Genomic DNA, 12,190 nt, shown 5'->3' with positions numbered 1-12,190 from the left:
CGTTACAGAAAGACCGGTAAGAGATCGAGAAGTTTTGGTTTGTTTTTTTTTTTGTTTGTTTTCGCTTTCCTCGCTTCTTCCCGTTGAGTCGAGGATCAGAAAATCTGCAAGTCTGCTAGCCCCGGCTTCGGCGCTGGTAGGACTGGTCGCTGCGAGGGCTCAGCGCCGGGGAAGAAAACTTCACGAAGGTTGTCACGGTTAGGCTCGGGAAAGCGTCGCATCCCGTTTAAAATCCTCGGCGGGTCTCCCGGAATGAGAAGAACGGCTTGGTGGGCGATCGCTTCTTTGTTATTTTGCCGGCTGTATCTTTTTATTTTTTCCTCCTTTCCCCCCCCAGTTCCCTGAGATTGGTTTCTGACCCCCCGATCGCTCTCCGCTGCTTCGCTACAGTGTCAGGAAATCATGGGTTTCCTAGCGAATTCCATATTAGGCAGAGTGGGCTGGGAACAATGGTAGGTCTGTGCCTTATGTCCAACACAGGAACTGCACCCGAGCTGGGGGAGGAAAATCCCAGGACACCGGCGCTGCTTCCTTTTACCTTCGGTTTACCCTCCAAATGGGACGAAACCGCGCTGGGGACGGGTAACGGGCTGTTATTAAGGATGGGGATTCAGAACGCCTGCCGAGAATCCCGTTTTGCGGGGAATCGACTGGATCCGTCCCGGCTCAGAGATCTAGCGCCCGGGCGTCTTTATTTTTCTCCAGATGTTTGCGGAGCCGTTAGTTTGAAACTTGAACCGCTTCCTCGGTGCATGGTGGTTTCAGCCGGTGGGTTTTTAATAGCACCGCACGGAAAACTGAGGTCTGCGCGCCCGCCTCTGAAATGACTGCATTTTTTTTTTTACCAGCGTGAGAAGCCTTTCACGGAGCGTTCAACTGAAAGAAAAAAAAATCTGCTGCTGTTTTTGGGTGAGGTAAAAAAAAGACTTCACCTTTTCGTTCAAATAGGTTTTTCAAACATGTTTCGCACTTTTATCACATCATTTACTTACTACCTACAGCTACGAATAGCACAGCAGGTTCAGTTCAACACTAAGAAAACGGACCGTTTATAAAATAAAATAATGTACGGAACTGGGGGGGAATCAGACTGCAATTCACCTTGTCCTGACACTATAGTTTCATGAGCACGGTGCACCAAAGAAATTTCAATGTGCACTAAAAACAAAACAGTCTCAAAAATAGTTTTGTACATGCAGCTGTAGTTCCGCTGATTTGGAGGGTGTGTGGAGAGCTGTCTTTAATATCAGCTGGTTTATCAGCGTAACGGGGCAGCTGCTGGAAGTCATAAGCAGTACTGTAGTTTGGACATCTTACAGCGCGTTTTTTTTAGCTTGTAAACCAGCAAAAGTCCGTTTAGTGATATTATACAGCGGAATCATTCTTGTCGTCGAACAGACTTTACAGCAAATTGTGCAAAGATTAACACGTGGAGAAAAATAAGAGCAGACCCACCCACACACAGGAAATCTGTTAATATAATGCAAATATTTGATTTCGTACTTTATAGCTTATGTAGATACATTCCAGGTTATGTATAATATTTATGAAGTAATGAAAGTACAATTTAAGTAAAAACAGAACAAAAAAGTAACATAAACTTTCAGATCACCTTCCTCTAAACCTCCCAGCGAACAACACGAGCCAGTATTTACCAGCGATTATTTCGACCCACTAATGTTATTTGCTGAGGTTATCAGAAAACAATAGGGTAGATAAGATAATTACTGCATAGCTGTTTAATTCACACCTGCCACTGACAAAGCCTAATTAGTCACAGCTGCTCTTAATTAAGCACTGTTAACCAATTGATCTCTTAATGCAAATCCAGTCCTTTCGGGACTGCGAAATATAGCGACTTGAATGTGGAATTGTGAAGAGTTTCGTGCATCTACCTCTGGGGTCCTATAGGACCATTCGACAGATGTCTAAATCACTACTTGTTGAATTTCGGGGGGGGGGCAGTCTTGATCACTTCATCCCAAGAATGGTAAAAAAAAAATCCCAGTATTGTGTACCTTTCCTCACTGTAAATATCTGCACTACACAAACACATATGCCAACCTATCAAGTTTCATTTTTTTTGTTTTTTTTTAAATAGTAACATTTGAATGAATCGCGCACTTGTACTGAGTTGTTATTTGATTAATACGCAACACTCCACCCACCCCTTTCCCAACCCTTATATCCAGTACAGCAGGGCTTCCCAGTCCTGGTCGTGCAGACCCACACACACCTGTTGGTTCTTGTTCCAGGCGAGCCCTCAGATACACAATCTGACCCCTCATTTGACTCAATAACAACTAGGGACTGGAAACAAAATGCAGATATTCAATTGGAGCAACTTCTCAGATCCACCAAGGCATCGGTTACCTAGTGACGGTGGGATAGGATGAAACAGAGCAGGCACGTGGTCACGGTGGGCACCCGAGCCTGTCCCGGCAAGCAGGGCGCACGAGGAGGGATACATCCAGGACGGGACGCGAGTCCATCGGGGGGGCCAACACGGACAAACAGTCACAGTAGGGCTAATTGTCCCACGGCAAAAAACCCATGTCAATATGGGAGAACATGCGAACTCCACACGGACAGCATCCCAAGCATTGAACCCAGCGCTGTGAATCAGCAATGCTAACTCCCGTGCCACTGTCCCTACAGCACTCTTACACTAATACACGTATGATCCAATTCAAGGGTTACTACATGTTTGTAATGCTCTCTACCATTTTCTCCCTCGAAAAACAGATTATCCTTTCCGACAACAACATCAAAGAGGCTAAGGAATTTCTACGGCTGACAGCTCCACACCATCTTCCCTTCATAACTAACCTCATTAGATCTCTCAACTCTAAACTCTACCAGTTTCGCACTACAGAGAAGGACAAAAAACTCAGCAGCTCACACCTGAAGAAGGCTCCACGGCCGAAACGTTGTGTTCTCTTTCTTCTTTTTTTCAGCATGGAATAAACCTATTACTTGTTCCTTTGTAACGCTTACCCCTTACAGTATTGAACAACATCTGATCTTAGGGTTGACTCCAGACTCCTGACTGAACCAAGAACCCGATTGGCTCTTACTCATATGATAACACGCTGAGAGCCGCAACTGAGGGTGGTGGTTTGTTTTTTTTGTGTGCAAACTGATTGATTTCACGTGACTGCCCACAGGTGGAATTCTGAGAGAAAGAAGCCCTTCCCAAAAATCCCATGTCCTCCTCACGCGTGTAAGCTTACGTTTAGGCTACCACTCCTGGTATTTACAATTTCGGTAAGCCTGTTCTTTCACAGACAAGCACGGAAAAAAAGTCCGTCAAGTGAGTAATCAAGCGAGGGACGGAGGTCTGAGTAAGTCAGAAGTCCGCGTGTTCGCCACACTTACCAATGTGCTTGATCGGACATAGCAACGATTTTCCAGAAGTGATGGAGCTGATGTTCCAGATATAAATAAATCCCAGAGAGGCGAGACCGGTGCGAAGACCCAGTCAGTCAGGGAGACTGGCGGAGCTGCTCCCGGCTCCTATGAGACACACACCGTTATACCAGACGTCATTTTAATTTCACATACCTCTGTTTTCCCACGATCAGGTTCCCTAGAGAATTCTTAATTTTGATGTCCAATTTTTTTTTATCGTCAGATTTCAGAAGTGTCGACAGCCTGGTTTTACTGTTTGCTTTAGATGTTGAAGTAATTAAGAAGGAAATCAAGCGTTGCAGGAGATTAACAGCCTCGATCCTAAGTGTTCATAAATTAGGACCGGCTCCTCCTGTCTGTAACCCCCACAGGTCCGTTGTTGCCATAGACCTCTCCCTAATTGCAGTTCCAGTCTTAATCAGCGCTTCTCATGGGGAAACACACCTACCCATGTTACGGTCGGGTACCAACAAAAAAAAGGAAACGCATCTACACGTGTGTATTTCAGAAACCTTTGAACAACGGTGGAGCACTGTTGGTCTTTTCTTCCATTTTTCTCTGCCTCGCCTGAAAGCGACAATCCCCCGCCCCCCATAATATCAAGGCGCTAGCTGCGCACCCCTATCTCCATGGCACCTCTACCGCCGCCGGAGAATCCGGCGCCTCCAGGCTGGAGCGCTCGAGTGGGAGTGCGCAGGCGCGCCCAGCCGGGGAGCCCGCAGTTTACAGAGCAGCGAGCGCCAGTGGCACTGTCAGAGAGCCTCGACCAGCCACGGCGCAGCGCGTTACCATGAGCTACTTCATCCCACCGACAGATACCTACCCCGACTGTTCCACTACCACCGCCAGCTTCAGCCCAGCCTGCGACCCTGACCGACGCTGCCCGACCGCAGGATGCCCGGGGGAAAGAGAGGGCTGGTGGCACCGCAGAACACTTTTTTGGAAAATATTGTCAGGCGCTCAAGTGGTAAGGATTCCTCCCCTCTTGTCTTTACACAACGGCTTAAAAACTTGGGGGGGTGTTGTGGATTTTGTATTTGTGGTAGACTGGTGTTTAGTCAAAGGCCGGGCTGAATCGATCGGGGGAAGTCTGGGATTGTAACGGATGCGTTCATGGGCGATACTGGCGATTCAGCGCCGCTCTTTCTCACGGTGTTTGGACTTCGCTGCGTGTTAACAAAGTTCACAGCCCATCGTCTGCATTGTGTGCCGTGTACGGGATTTACACCAAGAGCTCCTTAGCCCTCTGACAAAGAAGTAGGACAACACGGGGGGTACATTGGATCTGCGCTTACTCTAGCCAGATCCCGGACTCTTTCCGGAGGGGCTGTCAGCCGCCTTGAACTGTTTCTGCGGTTTTATAATTGCTCACGACAATTGAAGGTCTGGTATATTTAGGATACATGTCATATATATTACTTGGTACTTATTAGTTGCCGATTTCCCTGCGCCATTTGTTCCAGTCTATCCAGACAGCAGGTGTTGTGGCAGGTCCAATGCGGTGTTGTGCTAAAAACCAGGAAGCTGGAGATCAACCTGTGGTCCAACTTCTTAGTGTAACATATTTACTTAAAAGGCATTCTTGTGCGAGAAATTTATATCCCCCCCCCAACAAACTGTCTATCTCTGGCTCGTCCCACTTGTTGTGATATTTTCTATTTACCTATTTACTATTTTCAGGCTTTTTATCACTGAAGCAAACACGTTTCTTTCCTGAGGCCAATACACCTTAAAACGAATTCTACCTGTAATTAAAACGATTTCTTTTTAAAAAAACGCATACTTTATTTAAAATATGTGCACTCTTTTTGACGTAACACGTCACCTTTCTCAGTAAGACGAAGACTTGCGCTGGTGGTGGATGAAAGACGTACAAATGTTCGTCTGCTGTTATCGAAATTCTGCTAAAATCAAAAAGAACTGGAGGTTTGTGGGTTCGTGTTGTTTTAACGGACCTTTCGGAGATTCGGTCGAAGTCGCTAATGATGTTCAAATATTTCCATGATCATTTCGCCATCAATTTCGCGCTACTGTATAAACACAGTGCGAGTCTCGGATCTGCTATTAAAATTTTAATTTCTCTTTACAAGATGAGAAGCACATTATCTATATTACCGGTTGAGAATACTCCTGGGTAAAACCAACGGTCTGTCACAAGTGAATGCAATGTGAATTACTACAGCCTTCACCGGCTTGCGATCTTCCAGGGGAAGACGCCGCACAAAAACAGCAGCACAAGCACTCTCCTCGCCGGCGATATCACGTTTCTGTGGCAGAAAGCTCGACGTCACCCTCTAACACGACTCCCTTTCCACTTCCACACACGGAAAACTTTCATCGAGTGGGCACAAGCCAAACAAAAGCAGAATTATGTGTTTTTTCCCCTCCTTCTGTAGAATACCGAACTCCACAGATCAGTTAGCGCGTACTGTATTGTGCTCCAACACGAAACGGGAACGCCTGAAGCTCGTTCTGCAAACCTGGCTGCTGCCCAGCGTTTGCGCAAAGAGTTCACTCATCATTTGACTTCTCAAAACGTTGGATTTTATCGCGTATTAACGTTGGGTTTGTTGGAGTTGTTCAAGGTTTTATAGAATATTGCCCGTGTCAGGGTTGTTTGAAGTCAATTGCAATTTCAAAGGCCCCCTCAAACATGCTGCAAAAAAAAAACTGCAAGCACCCACTCAAACGAATTTGTTTTTGCAATTTAGAGCAGAGGAACTGGGTTACAGCTGAGGACAAACTCTGAAGTCGCATTCTCTTAGCTCATGCCTGTAATTTCTGTCTTTATGTGGGCCACCACTGAGACAGTAGACTTAAAGGGGATTTCACCTGCTTTCCACGGTTTGGCCATTTAAAATGAAGAAGACGCGAGAGATTGTCTTTGAGATACCTTTTCTGGAATTCTGAAGACGTTAACTGACCATTGGGGGAGAAAGTCAGATTTCAAACTGACGGCTGTTTTGTTTTTAAAAAACTGGAGATTACAGAAGTTTTCTTAACAATTCAAATAACATTATTTTCGGCTATAAATGTCGGATTTTCCTTTGTGTTCTGTCTGTATCGTCGGTGTGTTATTTAGAAGCATAAACCACTATACACGGCCGGTTATGCTCGCAGCCTCTCGGTGCCAGATTTCATTTAAGAGATATCATTATACAAGAGTTTATCAGGACCCTGTGTACATGATTGTTTATTTAAACACTGTGGTTTGTTACAGCTTCAGAGCAGAAGGTAAAGATTTCTAAACGCCGAGTTTAACATGCCGAAAAGTGACTTCAACATTTTCATTGTATTTAAAAGCACTTCACATATACCAAGCTCTTTGAATTTAATCGTTTCAAAAGCATTTTCCCCCGCGGGTTCCAAATTAAAGATCTTTAAAATGACAAGCACATTACGAAACCCTACTAGACAACTAGAAGTCGTATTCCGACGGCAGGTAGTTGTTGACTCAAATGGGGTCAGAACGTGTGCAATGAGCCGATTTGCGGTTGGTGCTGCGTAAATGTAGGTGATCTATGTAGGTGAACGGGAAACAAAATGCTCAAGTTCCACCCTGTCGTGTCATGCATGGAGACGTTATTCAAATTCAGAAAACACTTCAAAGTAGATTGTGATTTTGACCTCTGCGAAACACGAGGATCTTTGCATAGCTGATATATTGTAAATTCCACGGGGGAATAATGTAGGATACTGCAAAGTTGCTAGGTGTATGTAACTGAATTATTCAATGTGTACTTTTTTTTTTACTGGTGTACCCTATGCGAGTCTCGTTTTAGTGGTGAGAAAGTAAAGATAGTATTGCTTCCCCGAGACAGAAGGACACTTACTCTTCAGTTATTAGTCATCACTGCGTGTTTTCAGCGCGTTAAAATGTTACTCCTGTCAAAAGTATCCTATGCCTTTCTGAAAGGTACAAGGAGACTGCGAGAGACGAGTGAGCGGCTGAGTCGGGCGGGTGTCATTCATTCGGCAATCAGCTGGTTTATTTTAATAGGCGGACAGAGCTGTAGCCTACCTGCTGAAGACGAGAAAGACAATTCAGCAATAAAAAAAAACAGTCTCTATGCAACTGGTTAACCGCTAGAGGTCAGATTTGATAGAGAGTTGGACCACCGTTTCGACACCTCGTGCCCCGCTTCTAGTGATGGCGAGAAGGACGGGAGAGCGCGCGGCAATTATCCTCTCCTCTCCAGTTCAAAGGAACAAGGCGCGCGCGCGGGTCGGCGTTATTTATAGAACTTCACCCACTCTCGCCTGATGGAGACAGACAGGAGCTCATCCGATTCCCTTTTCCAGGGCCGCGCTATCGTGGGTTTGATAGGTGGTTTTGTATTTTAGACCCACGTGCTTTACCCTGCAGGCTGGTTTAGCTGTACATTAACCCCAGCCACGGCGCATTTGTCACTGTTTGAATAAACTCCGATGTGTTTTTGTTGGCTCCTCATCGACAGCCATCAGTTCAGACATTCATGGAAACCTCATCAATTTCTAGAGACCACGACTAACAGTTATGAATTTACCCTTTTTTTCGTGGGAGTTTGCTAGATTGTTTGAGATTCCGGCTAACTCCCCAATAGGCGTCAGACTATTCCCATCAGTTGCTGTAGCATTCTGCGAGCGCGCAATCTGGGTGTCAAAACCCTTTTCCGATCCAGAGAAGCTCTGTGCAGTTTACAGTACAGTAGACGCATACTTAGAGAAAAAGTCTTCTGATACATCTTGACAAGCGCGTGAGCACGCGAGAATTACCTTCCAGCCGCCTTAGATAATATAATAAATACACACAGCGGGCAAACATTACGTTTTTATTTTTGCCGAGCCTCTAGGACTCCAATACAACATTATTATCATTCCTATAGTACTCCAGTGCTGGTATATACATTCGGTCTTTTTTTTTTACTAATATAGCAACATATTGTTTAGTTTGTTGTTATCTGGAAAACAGCTCGTTTTCTTCTGTAGATTAGAAACGAGCTCTTGGCATCCTTTTTCTTGGCATCTCATTTTCTCGGTCCCCGCAAGCGGCCGCTTCTCTGATAGCTGTGTGAGGGAGGACCGCGGGTCTCTGGTGGGAGCGGTGGCAGCACGCGCGCCTAGGCCACGGGCCGGCGCGCTCGAGAACCTTGCTCGCACAGTTTTCGAGCTTCGGTCCCAAAGCCGCCGCCTGCCCGCGACCTAGACTCCTCCAGGAGCAACTGCGGTTTCCATTACAGTTTCCGTTGCTTGGTGTACAATACAAAGACAACGTTTTTTCCCTTTTGAAAATACTTTTCAGACTCAAATATTTGAACCCATTCATCCCCCATACCCCCCCTCCCGGCAGTTTAATACAGTTTTCACCCCATTTTTTTTTAAAGAAGCGTATTTCCGGACGTCTTAACGGAAGTTTAAAAAAAGGTCTGCGATTCAGGAGTACAAAATATCCCCACAGAAAATCAGTCTGCTCTCCAGGCTGCTGTCTCAGGGAACAGACATTATGGAAAGTAGCCTTGCAGGTCTGCAATCTGCAATCACTTGGCCAGTGTTTCATTCTCATTTTGAAAAAACGATGTGTAAGCTAATGAGGGTCCCCTGCATTTAAGAAATGTATTGGGGTATCAGTGATTCACTGGCAGTCCTGTATTCTGCCTTCTGTCCCTTTTATTGCTGGATTAGGCTCCAGCTCCCCAGTGACCCTGTACTGGATAAAGCAGGTAGGAAATGAATTAATGAATGGATGGGAGTCCTCCTTACAAGTATACACCCCAACTATCATGTGTGCCTGTGATTGGCTTTGAAGTCCTGTGAACAAGCCGGTGACCTGTTCAGACAGAGAGCCTGATGAGTGCTTGTTGGAAACTCACAGCACAGGTCCATGGCTTTGTATTCATCAGCTGGGAATGTGACTTAGAACCTTGGATCGATTAACTACTAACTAACTACCACAGGAGCTGGACGGGCTGATTGGACTCCCCTTTGCTTGTTCCCGTTCTTGTGATGTAACGGCTTCAGTTAGTGGATCGTAAGTACTGGGTTTGCAGGTGGGCTCTGTACTAGATGGTGCAGATGGTGCCGCACAAGTGGCATAAAAGGCTGACACTGCAACATCAGTGCTCAACAGAGCATGACTGAAACAAGGTATGGTGCTACCTGGAGTGGCCAGATGTTCAGTGCTGCTCCTGGCCAAGACAAAGAGGATTACAGACATTGTTGGGCTGCTACCCCTGTGATTCTGATAGATATTAAAACGCTCACGAAGAAGCTGGTTCCGCCATATTATTTGCTCGTTTAAAAACACAAAAAAAGATCAATTTAAAAAATGCATTAGCACTGCAGAAGATTGCATTGAAGCGCTACTGGAAAAAAGCAGACAGAGATGTTAACAATTGTAGTGATGATTCCAAGTGTGGAATAGGAATTTAATTTTTCCATGATTTGTCATTGCTGTGTTTTAGTTTGGCGACTGTTACTACTATTTCTGAAGCTGAGCCTTTCTTAATCCAAAATTCCTGAAAGATAAAGAATACAAAATCAGTTTTACATGACTGGTCAGTACTGGGATAGGAGGGTGCCCAAGGAGAAACAAGTTGCTGCTGTAAGCGGTGTTGGTGGACCAGTAGGTCATGCCCTGCCCTCTGGACCACAATTTCAAATCCAGTGTCCCAGTATGGTAACTGGGGACCAGTGGTGTAGAGGGTCTCGCTTGAGATGAAAGGGTAGACTGAGGTTCTGTACTGGTCAATAAAGTTTGAATATTTGTAAGAGAAAGGGGTGTGCTCCAGTATCCTAGCTAAATTCCTCTTTGGGTTCCCTAAACTTCCCTCTTAATCCAACTGGTGAAGCAATTTCCAACTGCTCCACTTGATCAGCTGTATGGTGAACATCTGCCACATGTCACCCAGGGTGACTGCATTTCTGAGGTGGATGAAGTGGGTCATTACAACTGTGTAAACTCCTTTGGGTCCTTAAAGATGAAAGGAGCTGTAGACATTCAATTAACTAATTCAAGATGAAATGATGGTTTCTAACTAAAATCTCAAATTACAGTTCCAGCAGTTCATTTCCTGTAGTCCTTGGCCTATGTTAATGACCAAACCTGGACATACAGTCTGTTCACTGGCACTATTTTTCCCACAACAGTAACTGGCTGTGTAAGGTGCTCCAGTTGGCTGGACTCCTTACTCCAATCTCAGGTTCTAGCCTTCTTCCCTAACTAATTTAGGAGCTGTCGTTGACATCTCCCTGCCTACCATGAAATGGCATTTTGATCACTGCTGACAGGTGAGATGAATACCATGCTCAAAAAATACGATGAGCTCTGACCCCAGTCCTGGTGAAGATGCTCACTGTTATTTCCCTTCACCCTGCTAGCCCCTGCAGTGCAGTAGTGTGGGAATTGTCATCACGTATAACCAGTTATATTGTGAATGTGGGAGGTCATACAGTATTCTTTGGTTAATGCTTTGGAAAAACAAATATATTTTCTACCAACACGTTAATCTCCCAAGTGTGATCTCCCAAACTAAAAAATAATAATATAAAAGAAATATAACTTCATCATATTCTTTAGATTTTGGTATTTGTTTTAGGTCATGACTACTTCTTAAATTACGCTGTAATGCTTTTATATTGTTTGTATTGAGTTCTTTAAGTTGCCTTGGTTACTCATAGCCCTATGCAGAAGTCATATCAGGGGAGGTTAAGGTCTGTGAAACAATAAATTGAGTCTTAACTCCCTGTCTCTTCACTAACTGCTCTGCCAGTTAACCCTTTCAGGCACAGCGCTCATGTGTCTGTCCCTGTGGCCATGCCTGACATTGACAAGAGCTCCTTAATGGGTGTACATGTAAATGATTTTTACAACATTTTTACTGCAGAAGAGCAAGCGATTACATCCTGTTGATGTTTGTTTCTTAAAGTCTGAAAACGCATCGGACTGTCTTACCCTGGCTCATTGTGCTTTAACAAATGTCAGCCGATTAGAAAGACAGATTGTATCACCATGATGGGAGGGCGACCTTCATGACCTCGACAGCTCGAACAGCCAGAACACCGTGAAGCTTTCTAGGACACAAAACCTCCTCTGCTGTTTGGCTAAGTGCAGTGATCCTCAAACCTGTGAAGGCGCAAAATTCCTGAATGCGATCCAAGCGCAATGTACATTGCACCCCACAGAGTCTTTAGTGCTTTTATTGTTTAAAAAATATACATTTTCCCAGTAGTCCTCACACAGTGCGATCACTTCCATGGACCAGGGGCTTAGAGAGCAGCAGCCTTTTCATCTAAAGCAGCAACACATTCAGCCGGCAACTGGGCTCATTCACACACAGGCTCTGTCCCCTTCCACACCAAGGGGAAGGACAAGAAAGCTTGTTGTTTAACTGGGAACTCAGGGAAAAGGGAATAGAGAACCCCTCAATTAAGCTGAACCTTTGTTGAAAAAAACCCAAGGGGACTCTAAGACTACCAGTGAGCTCCTCTTTCCATACAAAGGAGGATTGGATACTGTGCAGTGCAGGAAGTGGAAAGCTGTGTTAGAAGGAACCCAGACGCTTTGTCTTCGAAGAAATAGTCAAAGTCAAATGTTCACATTCTTCTACAACTGTTTGTCTGTTGTATTGGTCCCCCACATTGTCAAGAAGATGAAAAATAAGCGTGTCTATAATAACACCTCAGTCTTTTTGATGGCTGGCTTTATAGTTGATATTTTCTCAACCTGCCTGTAACCCTCTGCATTGTGTATTTAATATCACCTGTCAGGTGCTTGCCCAGTCTTCACATTTATCTACATCTT

The 12,190-nt window shown here is 45.0% G+C and overlaps 1 protein-coding gene across 1 annotated transcript in view; it reads left to right on the top strand.

Annotated features, from left to right (window-relative positions):
* Positions 1 to 822: 822 nt before the first annotated feature.
* kcnh5b (potassium voltage-gated channel, subfamily H (eag-related), member 5b) overlaps positions 823 to 12,190 on the top strand; it is a 105,440-nt gene continuing 94,072 nt past the window's right edge. The window contains exons 1-2 of the mRNA XM_006632330.3: positions 823 to 909; positions 2,746 to 4,378. Of these exons, the coding sequence (XP_006632393.1) occupies positions 4,306 to 4,378 (73 nt within the window). The 5' untranslated portion in view covers positions 823 to 909; positions 2,746 to 4,305. The remainder of the gene's footprint in view (positions 910 to 2,745; positions 4,379 to 12,190) is intronic.

Source organism: Lepisosteus oculatus, chromosome 8, assembly GCF_040954835.1.
Source record: "Lepisosteus oculatus isolate fLepOcu1 chromosome 8, fLepOcu1.hap2, whole genome shotgun sequence".
NCBI classification, from domain to species: Eukaryota; Metazoa; Chordata; class Actinopteri; order Semionotiformes; family Lepisosteidae; genus Lepisosteus; species Lepisosteus oculatus.
Note: the sequence above shows the minus strand (reverse complement) of the source record. Positions and strands in the feature narration are given on the sequence as shown.